The 19,524-nt window shown below is 40.7% G+C and overlaps 1 protein-coding gene across 3 annotated transcripts in view; it reads left to right on the forward strand.

Moving 5' to 3' along the window:
- Window positions 1–5,829: 5,829 nt before the first annotated feature.
- SMPX (small muscle protein X-linked) overlaps window positions 5,830–19,524 on the forward strand; it is a 50,630-nt gene continuing 36,935 nt past the window's right edge. The window contains exons 1-2 of one of the 3 annotated variants that reach the window (XR_004424297.1): window positions 5,830–6,210; window positions 9,820–9,876. Coding sequence is in view for 2 of the 3 variants with exons in the window: in XM_033118937.1 (XP_032974828.1) it covers window positions 9,838–9,876 (39 nt within the window). In the remaining variant the exon portion in view is untranslated. Of the gene's footprint in view, window positions 6,211–9,635; window positions 9,725–9,819; window positions 9,877–19,524 lie in introns of those variants that run through there. The other 2 variants (XM_033118937.1, XM_033119045.1) reach the window with 2 other exon arrangements.

Genomic DNA, 19,524 nt, shown 5'->3' on the forward strand with positions numbered 1-19,524 from the left:
AGGGATTAAGAAGTACAAATTGATAGTTACAAACTAGTCACAGAGATGTAAAGTACAGCATAAGGAATATAGTCAATAATATTGTAATAACTATGTGTGGTGTCAGATGGGTACTAGATTTATTGGAGTGATTACTTTGTAAGTTATATAAATGTCTAATCACCTGAAACTAATACAATACTGTGTGTCAACTGCAATTGAAAAACAAAAAAAATTATTTTAAAATGTTAATCTATCACAGTCCAATACTTTTAAAAAATGCAATAAAATGATTTACTGAAAAAAGGAAATTTGGTGACATCATAAAAATGGCGGCGTGAGGTGAGCTTCTGGAAATCTCCCCTGGAATTTACAACAAATTGAACAACTATAACTCCACAAAGGACTCCCTGCGCAGCAGACAGAAAAGACAAAGAGGCGCACTACTGAATTCACCTAAAGGTGGGCGAATCGCGCAAGCGGGGGAGGAGAGAAGGGAGAAGTGCAGAGACGAAGCCGTGCAGGCGGGCGCAGGACGTAGACCTGGCTCAGTGCTCCCAGCTCGCTGCATTCTGGAACTACAGCAGCTGCGGGAGAGGGAAGAACTCGGACTGCTCGGGCTCCGCTTATGGCCCACAGGGCTGAGGGGGCAGCATATAACACGGCTGAACCCAACGCTCACGGCAGAGACCTCGGAGAAAAGACTGAGGGAAGAAGGCTGAAAACGGTGGTTTAAGCCCTCACTGCGGAGCAGAGAACGGAAGCCTTAGGCACCGAGACTGGCCGCCCCCTCCCTACCCTCCCAGAGCTCGCCCTGCCCCCACCTTCCTGGTGCTAGACGTGGAACAGTAGCAGAGTCATATCAAAAGAACAGAATATTTGCTGTTCTGAGAACTATGGTACACAGACACAGATTCGCAGCCCAACTAGTTCTGGCAAAGGGGAGGGAGCTGTGGAAGCAGGACCGGCTGTGGTGGTGGTCGCCGCCACTGCTCTAGGCCACCTCTCACAACTCACCCCGCCCCTGGCCCCACCTATCTGGGCAAATCCCTGCAAGAGTAAACAGAACTGCTGAAACACACGGGCTCTGAATCTGGTGCAGGAAGAGCTTGGGAACTGCAAAAGCTCTCCGCATACCCACACGGACACTGCGCCCTGTGACCCAGGTGAACTATTAACAGAGGAGAAGCCCACCTTCCCTGTACTACAGGGCAACAATAATCAAAACAGCACGGTATTGGCAGAAAAACAGATACATAAACCAATGGAAAAGAATTGAGAACCCAGAAATAAAACCACACAAATATGGACAGATAAGTTTTGACAAAGAAGGAAAAAACATATAATGGAGAAAAGACAGCCTCTTCAATAAATGGTGCTGGCAGAATTGGAAAGTCATGTGCAAAAGAATGAAACTGGACTGCTATCTGTCACCATGTACCAAAATTAATTCAAAATGGATCAAAGACTTAAGCATAAGACCTGACACAATAAACTGCATAGAAGAAAGCATAGGTACTAAACTTACGGACCTTGGGTTCAAAGAGCATTTTATGAATTTGACTCCAAAGGCAATGGAAGTAAAAGCTTAAATAAATGAATGGGACTATATCAAACTCGAAAGCTTCTGCACAGCAAAAGAAACCATCAAGAAAATAAAGAGGCAAACAACTGAATGGGAGAAGATTTCTGCAAATAGTGCCTCAGATAAGGGGCTAATATCCAAAATATACAAGGAACTCATGCAACTCAACAACAAAAAAACAAACAACCCAATTGAGAAGTGGGCAGAGGACCTGAAGAGACATTTCTCCAAAGAGGACATACAAATGGCACATAGACATATGAAAAAATGCTCAACATCACTAATCATCAGAGAAATGCAAATAAAAACCGAAATGAGATATCACCTCACCCCAGTCAGAATGGCTATCATCAACAAGACAAATAGTAACAAGTGTTGGAGAGGCTGTGGAGAAAAAGGAACCCTCATACACTGTTGGTGGCAATGCAGACTGGTGCAGCCGTTATGGAAGGCAGTGTGGAGGTTCCTCAAAAAATTATGAATAGAATTACCATATGACCCAGCACTCTCTCTCCTGGGTATCTACCCAAAAAATCTGAAAACATTTATCCATAAAGACACGTGTGCTCCAATGTTCATTGCAGCTTTATTTACAGTGGGCAAGACATGGAAACAACCAAAATGTCCTTCGATAGATGAATGGATAAAGAAGTTGTGGTATATATACACAATGGAATACTATTCGGCTGTAAGAAAAGATGAAATAGGACCATTTGTGACAACATGGATAGATCTTGAGATTATAATGCTAAGCGAAATAATTCAGACAGAAAAAGCAGAGAACCATATGATTTCACTTATATGTGATATATAAACCAAAAACAACAAAAGAACAAGACAAACAAATGAGAAACAAAAACTCATAGACACAGACAATAGTTTAGTGGTTACCAGAGGTAAGGGGGGTGGGGGGGTGGGAGATGAGGGTAAGGGGGATCAAATATATGGTGATGGAAGGAGAACTGACTCTGGCTCGTGAACACACAATGTGATTTATAGATGATGTAATACAGAATTGTACACCTGAAATCTATGTAACTTTACTATCAATGGTCACCCCAATAAACTTTAATTAAAAAAAAAAGGAAATTTTGCTTACATGTAGTGGCAATCTCAAATAGCTATAAAAGTCCCTAATAAGTTATTTTTAAATTTCTGTATTAGTTCATTGCAAACTGAAAACAAATAGTTTGCAAATGGGCACTGGTGTATGGACCACACTTTGAGTAGCACTGGCTTACATTAATTGGGCCCAAATCCTACTGGCCAGAACTTAGTCACATGGCCCAGATCCAATTGTGAGTGAACCTGAAAAATATAGTCTCCTGTGTGCCAGGAAGAGGAGACAGTGCACTGGACTCATAGCATTGCCTCTGTGGCATGCTTTACGTTAGGATTTTATTCCTTCTTCCTCACTAGGAGGGCCCAGCTGTTTATAAGTTTATTGTGTCTTTTATGTTCATAGATCTAGTTTAGTTAAAACAAACAAACAAACAAACTTGCAGGGCAGGAGGGAAAGGAAACTGGAGAAACTGCCCTGCTTAGTGGGTGGTGCAATTGTGATTCTCCCATTTTACAGATAGATACTGACCTTGGGTAAAATTCTAATTGGGGAAAATTTTTGTTCAAGGTCACAGAGGTCACAGTGATATTTCTGTAACATTCCAGATCTCTGGTGTGTTTGCCAGGTGGCTACTGTTACTGCTTCAGACCCTGGGGGAGGACCCTCCCCCACCTACCATGTGTCACCGAAGAGACTAGAGTTACCTCATTTTTGAAAAAGAGCCAGGTTATAGAAGTGTCATGTGACAATGCAGGAAAATGTAATTCTAAATACATTTATAGGCTGACAAAACCCTGCAAAAATACTCCATTTCAACACTCATTAGAAAGTGACTAATAAGAAACAAGTGCTCAACATTGCAATAATATAATATTGTAAGATTGTTTCAAATAAATTAGGCTATTTAGAAACAAGATGCCAATGTCATTGAGAAGAACTTTGCTGAGGCCTGTGTGACATAATGGGCAGCTGTGTTGGGGCGGATAATGACCGAGCTCGGCCCAGATCCCCTCAGATCCCCTTTCCCTATTTGTTGTCTGCTCCTAGCTTCAATGGGCGTTTGCTTGCAACACCTTAGCTCTCTCTTGGAGGCCTGCCCTAGTGCTCTGCAGCACGACTTTCCAGCTGGTAAGGAAAGCCAGAAGCCCTGGGAATTTGTTCCCCGGGGCAACCCTTAACCAATGATGGACAGGTGCGGGAGTATGACAGCCCCACTCCTTTTCCTGGATTAGGACAACTTGATGGCGTAATTTATACTCCAGAGCTCGCCAGTGGGGTCAGGCAGAAGATACCTTCTGTGGGACTTGAAATTGCACCTTTGTTACCCAGTTTTTTCCTGGAAACACTTTCTTAATAAATCACTTGTACACAAATCCTCATTTCAAGATCTGCTTCTGGGGGCACCCGACTGAAGACATGTGTTCTTTAGAACCAATACTCCAGCAAAGCAGTCATCACGTGGCTGGAAAAGCCATCTCTGAGGCAGTGAGGTTTTCAACGCCGGCTGGACCCTCAACACTATTGAGTAGTACTTTCAGCTCTTCCCTGTTCTCCACACAGGGAGAACAGGGAGAAGGGGCTCTAAGGCCCCTTCAAGACCCTTAGAAAGTTGAGGTGGGCTGTCAGGTGGCCTCCGATCTTCCCATTCCTCCTCCTCCAACCACACAGACCCCCTTACAAACTCAGCTCTTCTCGGGGAGATGCTTCTCCTGCCACCCCTCTCTGTTATTCTCTTTCTCAGGCTTTTGTGTGTTTTCATATCACTTAACAGGATTTATAATCATCTTGTTTATGTGTTTACTTAGTTTTGTCTGCTACTCCCCACTGTAAGCTCTGAGGGCAGGAAGAGGCTTATGCACTGTTTTCTCCTCAGTAACTGTGGGGATAGAACATTGCTGGCAGAAGCTCAGGACATTTATTGGCTGACTACAGAGTAAAGGGTCAGAAATGGCTCACTATTGTTGTTCGTCCATCGAGTGATGTCACCTATTGTCTGGTGAAGAGCTCTGAACACATAGGAGTATCCAAACAGCTGGGGAAATATTAAGGTGCTCATTATATTTTCTTCCCCAGTGTATAAATAACTCGTTTTCGGTGCCATATGATCGTGAAGTGTGACGTCTAAACTGAATTTTAAAAACACACTTCTTTTAAACAGCACACGAATAGAACTTAATGGTGAACCCCAAACTGAGATGAACCACAATTGTCTGCTGAGGTCCTACGCTACCAGAAAGTTGTTGGTTTTTTTCTTTTTTTTTTTTTTTTCCCCCACCTGAAAACAGGTCAATTGTTTCCGTTTGGAATGCATTCAGCTGCAGGGAACAGAAACCTGACTTCAAGGGCTCATATGAATTGGAGCTTCTTTTCCTCACATAATAAATGAGAGGACTGGTTGGAGGGACTGGCAGAAGATGGTTCAGACTCTGACCGTGCAGTCAGGGACTCAGACATGCAGTCACTTTCATCCAGCGGATGAATTATAAGTGTGCACACTCTGTTTAATCCTTCTACCAAAGGGAAGTTCTATGTACAGATAATTTCAGAAACTGGAGAAGTAAAAAAAAAAAAAATTAGTGTTAAAACTAAGGAGCCACAACACCCTCCCCCACCCCCCCCAAAAAAAAGCCCAAAACCAAAATAATGAGCATGTGCTTTAGGATTTGGCAGTGTTCTGTTTAAAGGGGGTTTTGCCTCATACCTGGTCCTGGTCTTTGTCATACTTAAAATCAATATTTCCTCTTTGTTTTGTTTTGTTCTGTTGTCTCCTGTGCTGGTGGGGGGGGGGGCGGGGGGGGAGGTCAAGGTCACAGTCACCAGTAGAGGCGGTAGAGCAGAGAGAGTAAGGACTCTGGGCCTTGGAACCACATGAGTCAGGTGATCTGTGACCATTTTTGACCTATAAAAAGGGCAATGTCTTACAGTTCAACATAACATTCTAAGTATTATCATGTGGTGACCATTTATTGAGTGCTGATTATGAAAAAACTTTAACAGGTCCTAAGTGACTAAGCTAGGACTCACACTGATATCTGTATCCTTGCTGGGAAGCTCGGGGGCCATGCTGCCTCTCTCCTATTTTTATTGAACACTCTTCATCTTCTGGCCTCTAGGTAATAAAGCTAAAGATAGAAACTTTTCCTACTTTTCGAACTTCACTCTGCCCCCTCAGAATACGTGAGAAAATGCAGCCAGCGACTTCTGGAAGATTAGGAGGGTAGTAAGATCTACCTTCCGGCTGACATCTGAGCCCTGCTTTCAGCACGGTCAAGCCTTTCAGAGGCAGCCAGTGTATGGCTTGTATCAAACGCTATATTTAGGAAGAACAACTGTGAGCTATGACAGGAATTCTCTTTAACACTTAGCCTTAAAGCGAGTTCCCCTCCAGTCCGGAGCCAGGAGCAGCTCTCAATCCCGGGTGAGGCACCGAGCACTTGAGCTATTTCAGCCACATGCAAAGCATCGGAATTGAGATCGCAGCTCAGAGGACACCGGGCATCCCTTTCGCCTTTTGAGGAGCCTTGTATTCTAGCACCTGGCTGCCTGGGACTTTCCTTAGGCAGTAAACAAATACACAAAGCAGGTAAGCAGAAGGACCCAGCTCGGGCAACTGGGCTTTCAGAAGGAAATTTCCTTGATACCTAACTTGAAGTGACTACTTATAACTTTGTAGGCTTGTAACCAGTGGGTGTAGTAGCTTCCTTGTAAATTCACTGTTCATTAGTGATGTTGCTGCTTCTGTTTTATAAAATGTGCATGTGTGTGTGTGGGGGGGAGGTTGAAAGAATATTGGACTAAAAGTAGTTTGCATTGATAGTGATATTAAGAAAATTTCCGCAGTTCAGGTATGATGACTATGACCCTGAATATTGTGTCATTTTGATTCTTATGGCCAGGGTTACAGTTGGTCAGCTGCAGACTGATTCGGGCTGTAAGCCTAGAAATTATCAGGAGAATTTGGGGCAGAGAAAAGCTATAATGCTAGCTCTTTGGTTTACCTAAATGCAAAATATTGCCAGAGTTGTTACACAGTTCAAAACATCTCTCTCCTCTCCCTAAGTGCCAGGCTTGGCCTCAGTGACAAATTCTATCAATGTATATAGATTGATGAATACTGTAGGCCCATCTTTTTAAAAGCCCCACTTAAGTCATAGTTTCCCCCGTACCCAGCTAGGTAGAGGGCAACACTTCTGTCTCTGCTACATGGGGACAGAGTGCCTCTTCCCTCTCAGCATATTTCAGGCAGAGAGAATAAGGAGTTAGTTCAGACAGCTGACATCTTTCTACACCCTTCTCAGGAATTATTTTTAGCTGCAAGACAGTACTTAATTCCTTTTGAGATTGAGCTTTAGCCAATTAATTGACCTTTAAAATGAACAAACAAAGCCCCTTCTCTGCAAATATTGATTTATTTTTCTCAGAATCCTCTCTTATTAAATTAGTGATATTAATGTTGATGAAATTTTAGTAAGTGAAAGAGTCTTATTTAGAAGTCAGATAGTAGGTGCTGCCCAATGGAAAACCAGCAGAGGTATATTGTACATGACTCAGCATACAGACCATTAAAGGTCCCCAGTGACTTGCAGAACTGCCAGAAAAACTCAACTGTGCTAACTGGCAAGCATTTCCATTATAATATAGGCTTTGTAAACGTCAATCAATATATGCCTTGTCAAACTTTCCGTGTTTCCAAATTTTAGCCAGAACCAGGAGACAAAGTAATAGAGTGCTTTAAAGAGTACCTCTTTGGATGAAAAGCAGTGGCCCAGTGTGAGTGGAGTTGTGTATCTATCTAAGGCATAGCTTTCGCTTTTTGGTCCCCGGGACGAGGCGTGCTGCTAAAGAAGGAAGGTGCATTCTACACTCTGCATCCCTAACGGAGGTGAGCGCAGGGTCAGGGAAACAGCCAGGGAACACGGTCTATTTTTATTCATCAGTGTGCTTTGCCCTGATTTCTCTGCGAATAATGAGGACAGCAGGAATGGCTGCAGAACTGATTTACACAAATGTTATCTAGCCTTTTTGCAAAGAATGAGAGCTTGGGTCTGACCAACTTTTGAGACATGTCTCTATCGCAGATTGACATATATGTTAAGAAGGAATTCGTGTGCAAATGAGATTATACCAAATCTATATAGGAGACAAGGCCCAAGGAATATCCATCTGTTAGGCTTAGAGATCCACAAAATACAAAGCAATGCAGTAGTCAGTACAAAAACAAAACCAGCCTAATTTTTAAAAAATTCAATGCAGTGTAAGTAACACATTCATTGCCTGATTTTTTTCAACCTGTTTTTGTAATAACATAAAGAAATTCCCAATTCCCATGTTTCAAATCAATGTACAAAAAATTTTTAAAAGTTCCCAAGTGATATTAATTAAACTTTAGTTGTACGCACATAAGGAGTTCTACATGCTGAGATATTTAAAATCCTGTGCAAATCACTGCTTTGCACGACTTCTAATAGCTTTTGAGGAATAGAAACATTAAGAATCAAATTTCCAACCTTTTCCTTTTGAAATTGAGCTGTGTTGTCCTGTATCCAAAAATTAAAAATCCTCCATTGACTCTGACACCGCAGGAAAGACAGCAACCTATTTGAAACATCATAGAGAAAAATGCATTCCTAATTGTTCAATTTGTTGTTGATTTTTAATTTTTTAACCATATTGAAAATAATTCTACCTAGACCCTTATGCACGGAGGCTATCCCTCTATATTACCAAAACATTCAGGTGAAACTTAAAAAAAATTCCATTGTTTTCATGTATGTGACTCCAAAGACTATATAGTTGTATATACTAATTATAGAGATTGAAAAAATCATGTAATTGTTTAACTTCTTATAATAGAGCCTAAGACTTTGAAGATCTACCCAAAAATATAAGTTTTCAGAGTTTTGAGATTTTTTTATCTCCAAAGTGTTGAGGGCATCACTACATCAATTCTTACTCTGTACTTAAAGCTGTAGATTAGTATACAGTACTACTAAAAAGTCACTAGCTATGGGCAATGACAATAAAACAATACATATTTGTATCATGCTTTATAGTTCACAAAGTATCTTATGTGATTTTGATTCTTTCCACAACCTGTGAAGCAGGTAAAATTTAAGGAAGAGGAAATAGGCCTAGAAATGTTGAGTGACATAGTCCAGGTTACGCAGGACTTGTGGCAAATGCCAACACTGCTTTCTGTGTTCATTTCCTCCCCAGTCAGCACATGCACTTATACCAATCAATATAGGAATGTCAGTCAACCCATTTTACAGTTTGGGTTTAAAAAGCAGCATGTTTTTAATTCACTGAGTTTTTTACTTTTTCACTCAGTCCTGTTGACATTTAATAGACCAAGCTGTAACAACACTGATACAGAGCAAGGCTGTTCCCTGGCCTCCTGGCCCCAGTAAACTATGGTCACCACGTGCTAAGTCAGGTCTCACAAGCTGAAAGAAAGCAAACATCCTTTGGGAAGGAAGCACTGCTACAGCTTGGGGATCTGACATGGTCATGTAAGTCCTATTTGCCTTCTGAGACTGTTTCATTAAAAGAAAAAGAAGAGAAGTGAGGCTTGACAGCTGCCTGCTTTACAGAGTCTGGGCTCTGGACACACTGTGGGGACATGCGGCCTAGTTCCTTCTAGTGCCACCCAGGTCTCTGGGCAGAACAGACACATGCACAGGGAGCAGACAGCATCGCAGTAGTAAGAATGAGGCACTGGCCATTTCTTTTGGGGTGCGCAACGGAGAGGAGGCACTCTCAATGAACTGACTGCGCAGCCCTGGCAACAACTAACTCAGATCAAAAGTTCAGTTTCAAGCGGAAAGCTTCCGAGGCCGAAACAAAGGTGTTTTATTCCCACAGCCTCTTTGCTTTGCGGCTCTTGGCAGGGGGGCAGGAGGGCAGGGAAGGAGATGATAGCGCCTTTCAAGTTTCTGACGGCCTATCATTAGCATCAGGGGCAAGGCATCTCAGCATTTCTCCTCCTGAATGATTTATCCGGGCTCTAGTGTTCCCTCTCCCTGAGGCATTAGGAAGGAGAGTCGCTAAGTAACTTCGGAAACTGAGACTGAAAGAATATATGGCCAGTGAAAGGGGTGACTGCCTAGTTGAATCATGAGTTAAGTTCTAATTTATCAAGACCGAGAATCTGAATGCCGCCACCTCTAACAGTTTCTTACTTGTTTTTTAGGGATAAGACCGCGTGAATATGTCGAAACAGCCCGTTTCCAATGTCAGAGCCATCCAGGTAAGTAGACATATTTGTATTTTAACATCAGCTCTGGGACTTCTAGCCTGTTTGCTTAATAAATCAGACCTTTTGCGATTGTTTGCCCCTAACTGATGATTACCTTCAAGAAGAAAAGAAAGACTCATTTAAAGTACAATTGAGAAAGGATATCAATCAGGCTGGTAAGATACAACTGAGAAGGGAGAAGCTATTTTTATTTAATTGTGCTAAATTGTACGACAAAGTTTATGAATGAGAATTAAATGATTTTTTTACAAAAATGTAGTGTATGTTTTTTGATGTGTAAGTTTTTGATATGCTCATTGACAGGAACTAAAAATTCAATTTCCACTTTTATATCCAATTGAGTTTGTTGAGCCATCTGTTTAAAATACATCTTTCTGTAAATAATATCCTTTTCTTGTCACGTGTTCTTCCTAAGGCTTGCGTATTTATAGTATCCTTTAAAGTACATACGCTAATATGTCTCATCAAGTCCTCCTAGCAAACAAATTCTTTGGTTATTTCAACTGACTTAAAAAGGGGAGAGGGAAGCAGGCATTTTAGAACACCAATATAATTGCGAAGATAACTTTTGATATTTGTTTTGACTCAATTTGTTACTTCTCTTAAGGGCTCTGTGTTTAACTTTCAAATGGCTCCCACACTGGGACACTGGCTACAAGGCTTTATTGTAAAATTTCATCTTTCCTTTCTATCATCTGGGCTTTCTCTAAAGGAACCTTTAAACATTTTTTTCCCCCTGAACTTTTCTGAATACTGCAGAGCATGCAGCAGTTCCTGAATATTTTGCATCTGAAGCACCATCATGGCATAAACATATTCATAGGCAAGTGACTGGTATTTTGGAGGGGTGTGAGTGTGGCCAGGTTGTGGGGTTAGAAATCCTAGCACACGCTGGTGGTGGAGGTGGGTGGAGGGACAGATCTTTACCTGTCATGACTAATGCATAGTCTTAAATAGATGGGCTTCTTAAGTGGCAAGATGTACAACAACCTCTGGAAACCTGTCATAGAACAAACCACCAAGAAAGGGCCTATTGGAAAGAATTCAACTCTGAATTGCCACGTTTGGCCCTCTAGTGTCCACCTAGTGAGTCTCTGACATAACCTGACATTGTTAGTGGAATTTATTTTGCCTCCCAGACCTTGAGACTTTGAACGTTCTCTTTACCCAGCATAGCTATTAATGGCATGGACCTGAATGGCATGACCAGATTACTAGAGTTTCAACCCTTAATCCATTTTGTACTGGTGTGGGATCATGAGAAAATGATTTTACCTGCTTTTACCTCTTTGCCTCCTTTTCCACGTCTGTGAAATGGGGATACTAATAGTACTCACCACATAGGGCTACTCCTATGAAACGGGTAAAACTGCATAACAAGCCCTCATTAAGTGTCAACCATTATTATAATGATTATCATTCAGGAATGCATTATGTTAAAGTGATGAGAAGTAATACCATTTAATCATTGCGTTTGAAGCTCCCCAAGTGCTAAACATAAATTTCCTTTTTATTTTGCAGGACACAAAAACATAGTCATCTCAGGCTGCCTTTGCTTCTCTTCCTTTTAAAGCTGAGAGTGTGTTGATTTTTCTTCCTTAGTGCTTCCCTCAATCTACACTGAAAATTCACTAGTGTTTTATCTATTAATTTTGACCTTGATATAGTTTTAGGTCGGTCATATTTAAAAAGTTGCTATTGACTATTATCAGTAGCTGTTATTATACTGCATTAAAAAAAGTCCGTCCACTCTACCAGCAAAGGCAATGCAGTGGCTCCTTATGGATGTGGTATTGCCTCTTTCAATATATTTCATGCCACACAAAAAGCCTAATTTAATACACCTTCAAATGAAATATTATTTCTTGTGGCTAAATTGGATCTGCACTATCTAATATTTTCCTATCATCTTTGCATTCACCTAAAGTAGGGTCCATTAAATAAAATATGAAAATGGTTACACTATACAAAATGGCTTATAGCAGGAACATTATCTAGGGTATAGTCTCATCTGGAACAAATACAAATCCCAACTGATGAGGGAGTGCCCTGGATGTGTAAATACCACTTGAGATCTTAAATGTTCTATTCAACACACTTTAGTTGCTTCTTCTTTTTATTAGGATCTTATCTCCAATTCAGTTGAACTCATTTCCTGGGTGTATACTGTATGCCAGGAACTGTGCTAAGTGGAAGCTATGCAAAGATGAATTGATACCTGATCATTGTGTCTGAGGAGCTTGTGGTCTCCAGGACTTACTAGCTGTGTGACTTTGGGCAAGTTGTTTATCCTCTTTGTGCCTTGGTTTCCTCATCTGTCAAGTGGGGAATTAATAACAGCACCGATCTCATAGGTTTGCTGTAAGGGTTAAATGAATTAATACATGTAAATGCTGAGGCCAGTGCCTGGCTCACTGAAATTGCTTAATAACTATTAGCCGTTATCATCAATCATCATCATCATCATCTAGTTCAATGGTTCCCAAAGCATGTCTCTTGGAATACTAGTTTCATGAGATGTTGTTAATTAAAGGGATTCATGATAAAGTGTTTAGGAAACACTACATTAAGCAAAGAATAGGATCTTTATGCCGCGGGATTTCTCAGAGCCCACAACTTGCTAATGGCTTCATACATTCCCATAATGTGTGCAATGTTTTCTAAACATGTTGGATTTTTTTCATGAGTATCTTGCAGGTTAGTATTTTGCAGTGTAAACTTATAGAAATAATGACTTAGATCTCTATTTTTGTCTGAACTGAACGAACCTTAGCCCTTAGCTACTGTTAACCATGCTTCTAACAGGCATTTAGGTAGTTGAATTACTAGACCTATGTGCATCAGACAACATGGAGCTAAACGGTTGCAAATCTCTGCCTCGCCACTCTGTGACCTTAGTTCACTCTTAGTTTACCCTTCTGTAAAGTGGGGACAACCACACTACTTAACAGGATTGTTATAATGAATAAACAAAATAATGTATGGCAACTGTCTGGTTTATAGCATACAAATTCCTAAAGAGATGACCCTTCTAACTATCCGTGTAATGCAAGGGATGACCTTGCTTTCCCTTCGACTGGTTCCATCTCCTCCATGCCCCAGGATAAGAGGGTGGCCAGAACTAGACCCACCCTTACAGGAGATGGACAATTGTCTTTCACATTTACATTGAAGAAGAGATGGCCTTTGAATTATAAGTGGATTCTACATAAGTCTCCATTTCTTTACTAGTTGTATTAATGAAATCTCTTTTATCCCAGGGGCATAAAAATATCCTGAAGGAGTCAGTTGATCCTTCCATAGCCTGGAGAGGACCTTTGTCTCCTTAGCAACTAATAAGGCTCTATACAAGATGTTGGCAAACCTTTTCTGTCAAGAACCAGATAGTAAACATTTTAGGATTTGCAGGTCATTGGGTCTCTGTTCCAACTACTCAACTCTGCTGTTATAGCACAAAAGCAGCCATAGGCAATACATAAATGAATGAGTGTGGCTTTACACCTACGAAACTTTATTTACAAAGACAGGTGGCAGGTTAGATTTGGCCCATGGGCTGCAGTTTGCTGACCCCAGTTCTGTATTCTCCAGGCTGCATGTTAAATCCCACTGTTGATGGGAATGGAGTTGCAACCAAGGTAACATCAGCACACTAGGCGTAGTGGGTCTGATCCCTTCAGATGAAAGAATTTGATGTGACAGGTGGTGGGAAAAGCTAGAGCTGCTGAGAAATCTAATCCCATCAGCGATCTGCTCGGTGAGTCTCTCTAATGAGACCAAGTGACACTGGCCACTGGCAGCACCTGCTGTCCTTCCCCCTCCTCCTGAGCGCAACTCCTTTGGAAAACACTGTGGGTCTTCCCTGGGCCTCAGCCCACCCAGAGCTAATGTTTTTTGGGTTGTCACTGGTCCTTTCTCTCTACTGTTGATCACAGTGTAAGCTGAGTATTATTTGTCCTCATCCATGAGGTCTGAGAGCTTCATGGTTGAATAGAAAAAGAGTCCTGTGCCCTAGTCTTAGTTCTGGTCTGTTGACTTCACCTCCCCTCTCCTCCCCGCCCCGTCCTCATGATCTGCACATGACCTCTAAACCTCTTTCCAGCTTCTAATGGTCTATGAACTTCTCGAGAATAACTTCCAAGGTTTATTATTAGGATGATAATAATAGTCACAGTTTCTTCAGGGTTTACTATGTACTTGGCACAGTGCAATGGGATTTCCATAGATTTTAATGAAAGGTTTGAAGAAGGGAAAGAACTTACCCAGGATCACACAGATTTTAAGTAACAGTGAAGACCCAAGGTGTGTGATCCTAAAGCCCATGTTTACAACCACCTTGCAATATTGTCTACTCTCATTACTTACCATCCTCGCCCTGGCACAGAGTGACAATGGAGGAGTTGGTACAGACCATCTAAAGGGTAATCATAAGTATTAAGGCTACTTGAGGGACAATTACCATTTTATGGATGCTGGGTCCTCCTTTTTAAAGACCTCAATGACATTCAGAAAGAGTGTCAACATTTCAGTGAGGAAGCTAATAGCCTATACTGATTAAAGTCATCTTAAATGTAAGTTGGCTAGGAGGAAAAGTACAAAGTGACTCAATGACAAACGTGGTCTCGAAGTATAAATGACCATGGCTACTTAATTCCCACCTCTGCTTAACTGATTTAATCAAGCTGCTTGTCAAACTAAACCTAACTCCTTTATCATATGTTTTAAAGGAATGATTATATGAGCTCTGCGTCATTCGTGAGCATGTGGCTTCTTACCATGGGAAGTTTTCCGTTGTTACCCAATCCACGTGTAGAACAGAATATCGATGCCCCGACTTGTAGTACTTCTTTCCCTTCCCCAACCGTTATCTTTGCTCTTCCACTCTCCTATTCCCCAGGGCATAACGTCTCATGGAAGAAGAAAACAGCCTGACAAAAATATTTAGGTACAGGTGTTAGGGACTCTAAGTGTCTCCTATCTAGGATTTCCAGTTTAAAAAAGATTCCCGATATATGACAATTCTTGGTACAAAGGAATAGACTATCACCACCCATGGTTGGTCGGTTAATCAAATACATTGACTGAAGCTAAAAAGAGTAATAATGATACATACCTTTGTTTAATATTTCATTGAAATTTCAAACAAAAAAGTTTACTTTGCCACTTGTTTTAATGTAGAGTTAAGGTCTTTACTTTGACCATGGATCTACTGTTTCTTTCTTAGGTAAGCTACTACAATACATTGCTTATGATTTCCAAGGTTGGATTCTTTAAAGTATAGTCAGAACTTGAATGTAGCAGTCTGACTCTATGGGTTCAGTGCTACCTCCTGCTGGTGATCTTTGCTGCTCAGGAGGCAAGCAGTCATACACTGGCTACAAGATGTCATGTTTCTGAGGCTGACATTCTCAAGCACTTCAGAAATACAACCTGCCCCCAACCAATTGTACACATTATCTTAATAGCTGTACAGTACATTCTTGAAGTCTGCTTTTCCCTTGATGATGAGACTGCTGTTGAGTCATCCAGGAAATTACTGAACGGAACAAAAAGTGTTGAGAACAGATAGGAAAAAAAAAAAGAAAGAAAGAAAACCTAGTATGAAACATCATGGGTGAAGAACAGTGGCTGAGTGGGAGTTTCTCAAGTTGAGTTGGAAAGTTTTGTGTGTTCTGGATCTATTCTACATTTCAAGAATCCCTAAAGACAAAGAAATTATGTTTTCTAGTGATATGAAATTTTATTTTAAACTATCCTGTTTCCCCCAAAATAAGACCTAGCCGGACCATCAGCTCTAATCAGCTCTTTTGGAGCAAAAATTAATATAAGACCCGGTAGTATTATATTATATTAATTATATTACATTATATTATACCTGGTCTTATTTAAGACCCGGTCTTATATTATAGTAAATTAAGACTGGATCTTATATTAATTTTTGCTCCAAAAGACGCATTAGAGCTGATGGTCCGGCTAGGTCTTATTTTCGGGGAAACACAGTAGGTTGGACTATGTTTTAGTTGGTATGCGTGTGTGCATCTGTCTCTTAATTTATGCTATTATATCACATAAGAATCTCATTTTCTAATCAGCTACTAGGAAAACACACTCTTTCTGAAAGTCTTCTATGAAAGATGCTAGAAGTCTCAAAATGCCATATGGGGTCCATTCAGAGAACTAGGGCTGTAAGACTAGAAAAGTGCATAAAGAAATACTGCAAAATGCAGCCAACCCTATAGGGTTTCCTCTGCCCCTGAATGGGGGAGGCTATAGATTTGGGCAGGAGCTGCTGGGCACCTTTGAAAACTAAAGATAGAATCAGTGGGGGGTCATCTGAAACAAATATGCAAAGGGAGGAAACTCCAAAAGCCTTGGTACTAAAAGGAAATGGAGTGGGGATCAAAAGGGAGGGGGAGATAAGAGAACAGTTAACTGTAGAAAGCAAAGTGGGTTGGGATTGTCAGTACCCAGTAGCTGGCAGCTATCAGAATCCAACCCACTTGGGAAAGAAGATGTCATTCCATTGTATGTTGTACAGGAGTGGCTGTGGAGGGAATATTGTTTCCAGAATCCTTGGGCTCAAAGCCTGGAGCCAAGCAGAACAATACAAATAATTAAGGGAGTAGTGGAATTAACTTACAGGGAATTCTCTCTGCTTTTTTTCACCTGGTGAGATCAAGTGTAGTATTCATTTCACATCAGATAGGTCTATTATCAGGGAACTGTATCCTGTTCTGGCAAAAGATGATCTAGTAGATTTTTTCCATTCCCAACTTCGAGGATGTAACAAATTATGTATAGCTTGGGAAAGTGATGCACTGGGTCTGCTGCGTCAGCAGTATGGGGGCTGAAAAAGAAAAATCAATACTTTTATTCCTGTCTTCTAAGTTCTTCTAGCTGGGCTAATAATCAAATTAACAGAGACAGATTAACAGGAGAAAATCAAATTTTAATATATGTGCATGGGGAATTCATATTAGCATGAAAATTCCAAAGACAGTAGTGAGGCAACATTGAATATAAAAGATATTGTGGACAAAGAAGAAAGGGGTAAATGGGCGATTTACCGGTGGTTGAGGAAGAGCCGAACATATGCGTACATGGCAGGAACATTCTTGCTGGACAGCATTTTAAGATCTCCTTTCTTTCCCTCTGGGTCTCTTGGGCAGGAAGGGGGGAGGTCAAAGGTTATTTCTGAGTCTTGTTTCTTTCTTTCTTTAAGACTGTAAAAATGCACAGACCTGTAATAAAAGAATTGGCTGTACTGCGGCTTTTTCTTAATAAACAGCTTAAAATCAATACTCCAAAAAGGCAACTTCAGGGTGGCCAAACTTTGGTTCCCTTCAGGGGCATATTTAAAAATATCTAAGATGAATAAACCTCAAGGAAAGAAAAGAAATGCAAGGAAATGTGTTACAAAGGGAAAAAACAAAAGCCTGCTTCCTTTACATTTATACAGATTCTATATAGAGAAGGAAGTCCAACCTTATATAAACTCTAGGTCATTAATGTTAGATTTTTTTTTTCTGTTTGTTAATTTTTTCATAAAAATGTAGCTCATGTTCCAAACTCATTTTGAGTAGCAAATAACACGCCCAATTTGCAGCTGGAAAAACTGAGTCATTGAGAAGGCATTTTATTTGTGTTCAGAGCAAGTCCGTGAAAGAGACAAGAATATGACACAACTCTGGCTGATGGAATAAAAGCAGAGCTACAGGTCTATGTATTTTTATCAATTTCAGGTTATAAGTTATTTTTCTTACGGCTATAATTTAGTCTCTAATTTGTCACTCAAATATCACCACCCTACAATTATATTAATGAATCATCTCTAATCATTTACAAGCACTCCTCTGACACTCCCTTAAAGTGTACATTAATGATTGGATACTTGACATGTTCTTAGGCTGCTTTGGATCCTGTCAATATTTGCTGTCAAAAAACCCATTTAGGTTCCTCGTTTCTTACATGATGCCTTAAAGATGAAAAAGCATCAAGTCAGTGAGTCAATGGCTCATTTTTTAATGTGGCATTTCTTTGACATCTATTCTGAAATTATTCATTTTGTGTGTCCCTTTCGAAGGCCATTCTCAAAGTGTAAGTCTGCGATTTTAGCGCTAGTTTCGAGAAGTTCAGAGTGACTAGAGCTAACTTTGGTCAAGTGAAAAGAGCTCTTTGGAGACTGGTTTGATAAAGTGAAAGGTATGTCCCTAAGGTCGGGCAGCTTCCATTTGGAATCCTGGCTTGTCCTGGAACTGTTCGTGTGACCTTGAGCAAATTATCTAACCTTGTCGAGGGTCAGTTTCTTCATAAGTAAAACAAAGATGATAGTCTGAACCTCAGAAGTTTGTTGTGAGGATGTGGGTATTGTGATGACGAGGCTGAATCTTGGGCTTTTGTGGTGGATAAGGTAGTTTGTGGTGGACGGGGTGACCCAACTCTGCCACTTATTTGTTAAACACACATTCATTAGCAAGCATAAAACTGTTCATACGGTCTGTCTAAGAGCTTGGTGAAGCCTCAGCTCTTGTCCCTTTAAGTGGTCCCAGTGACTGTCACCTCGCATAAAAGGTTCACGTGAGGCAGGTGGGGATTCTGACATCCTTAGTTGGTAGCAGCCAGCTGGAAATTTTCATTATCAATGACTGGGGACAGGCCCATTTGGGGATCACTCCTTGAGCTCTGTCTCTGAAGATGCAAGCTACAGGTATCAGATTCTTACACTCTGTTTAGCAGGATGGGGATTGTCTCTAAAATATTTTAACCAATCTATATATCTTAACCACCTCTAATTTCATCAGTAAAAGCTATTTCTAATATTCATTCCATTATTTCACCTATTGTTGACATTTCTTCAAACATCAAGGCCTCACGTGTTGATGGAGCTATGGCTAACAGAAACACTTGATATAACAAATCTCGGGAATGTGGTCCTAGTGATATTTTATCACCTAACCACCCCAGGAGGATGAAATCCCAAGTAGAGCAATAGAGTTCCCCAGAGTTGCAGTTTAAACCAAACTGCACATATAAAATATCACACTGTCTATGCTAAAGTGTTTAAAATAAATCCTAGACATCTTAACAATGGGCAAAGTAAATATTTTAAATACATGTCAATACTCATCCACTTAGGGATGATCTCCGTCAGTGGTTATTAGTTTGGCTCTCCAAGTTCCAAGGAACTGCTCATGGCCCAGCACATGGGGGAAGCTGATAGGATCTGTGCTACCTACCACCTTAGCCAGAGCAGCTCCACCTCTACCTAGTTTGCATTTTACACGTTCTCACAATACTTTACTTGAAGGAAGGTTTCCATGGCTAAGAGGTTTGAAAACCACTGACGAAGCCTAACATTCATATTACAAGTGGGGAAGATGAGATCCAGAGCAGTTGCCACTTTTTAAAGTACAGAGAAGCTGTAGCAACTCACAGCATTGGGCTCTTTTCACATCACGGAGAGGCCACATGCATTGCTAAAATTAATCTCTGAGCAAGAAAAAGTGGTATTCCCATAGCATGTCCTTCATTGACCCATTATCCTGGATGACTTTTACATGTTCCTTTACTGAAAACTACAACCTAATATAGAGCATACACACTTGATTAAATGGGTTAGTTTAGCAATCAAGTCTTTCAGAA

Source organism: Rhinolophus ferrumequinum, chromosome X (assembly GCF_004115265.2).
Source record: "Rhinolophus ferrumequinum isolate MPI-CBG mRhiFer1 chromosome X, mRhiFer1_v1.p, whole genome shotgun sequence".
Lineage (NCBI taxonomy): Eukaryota > Metazoa > Chordata > Mammalia > Chiroptera > Rhinolophidae > Rhinolophus > Rhinolophus ferrumequinum.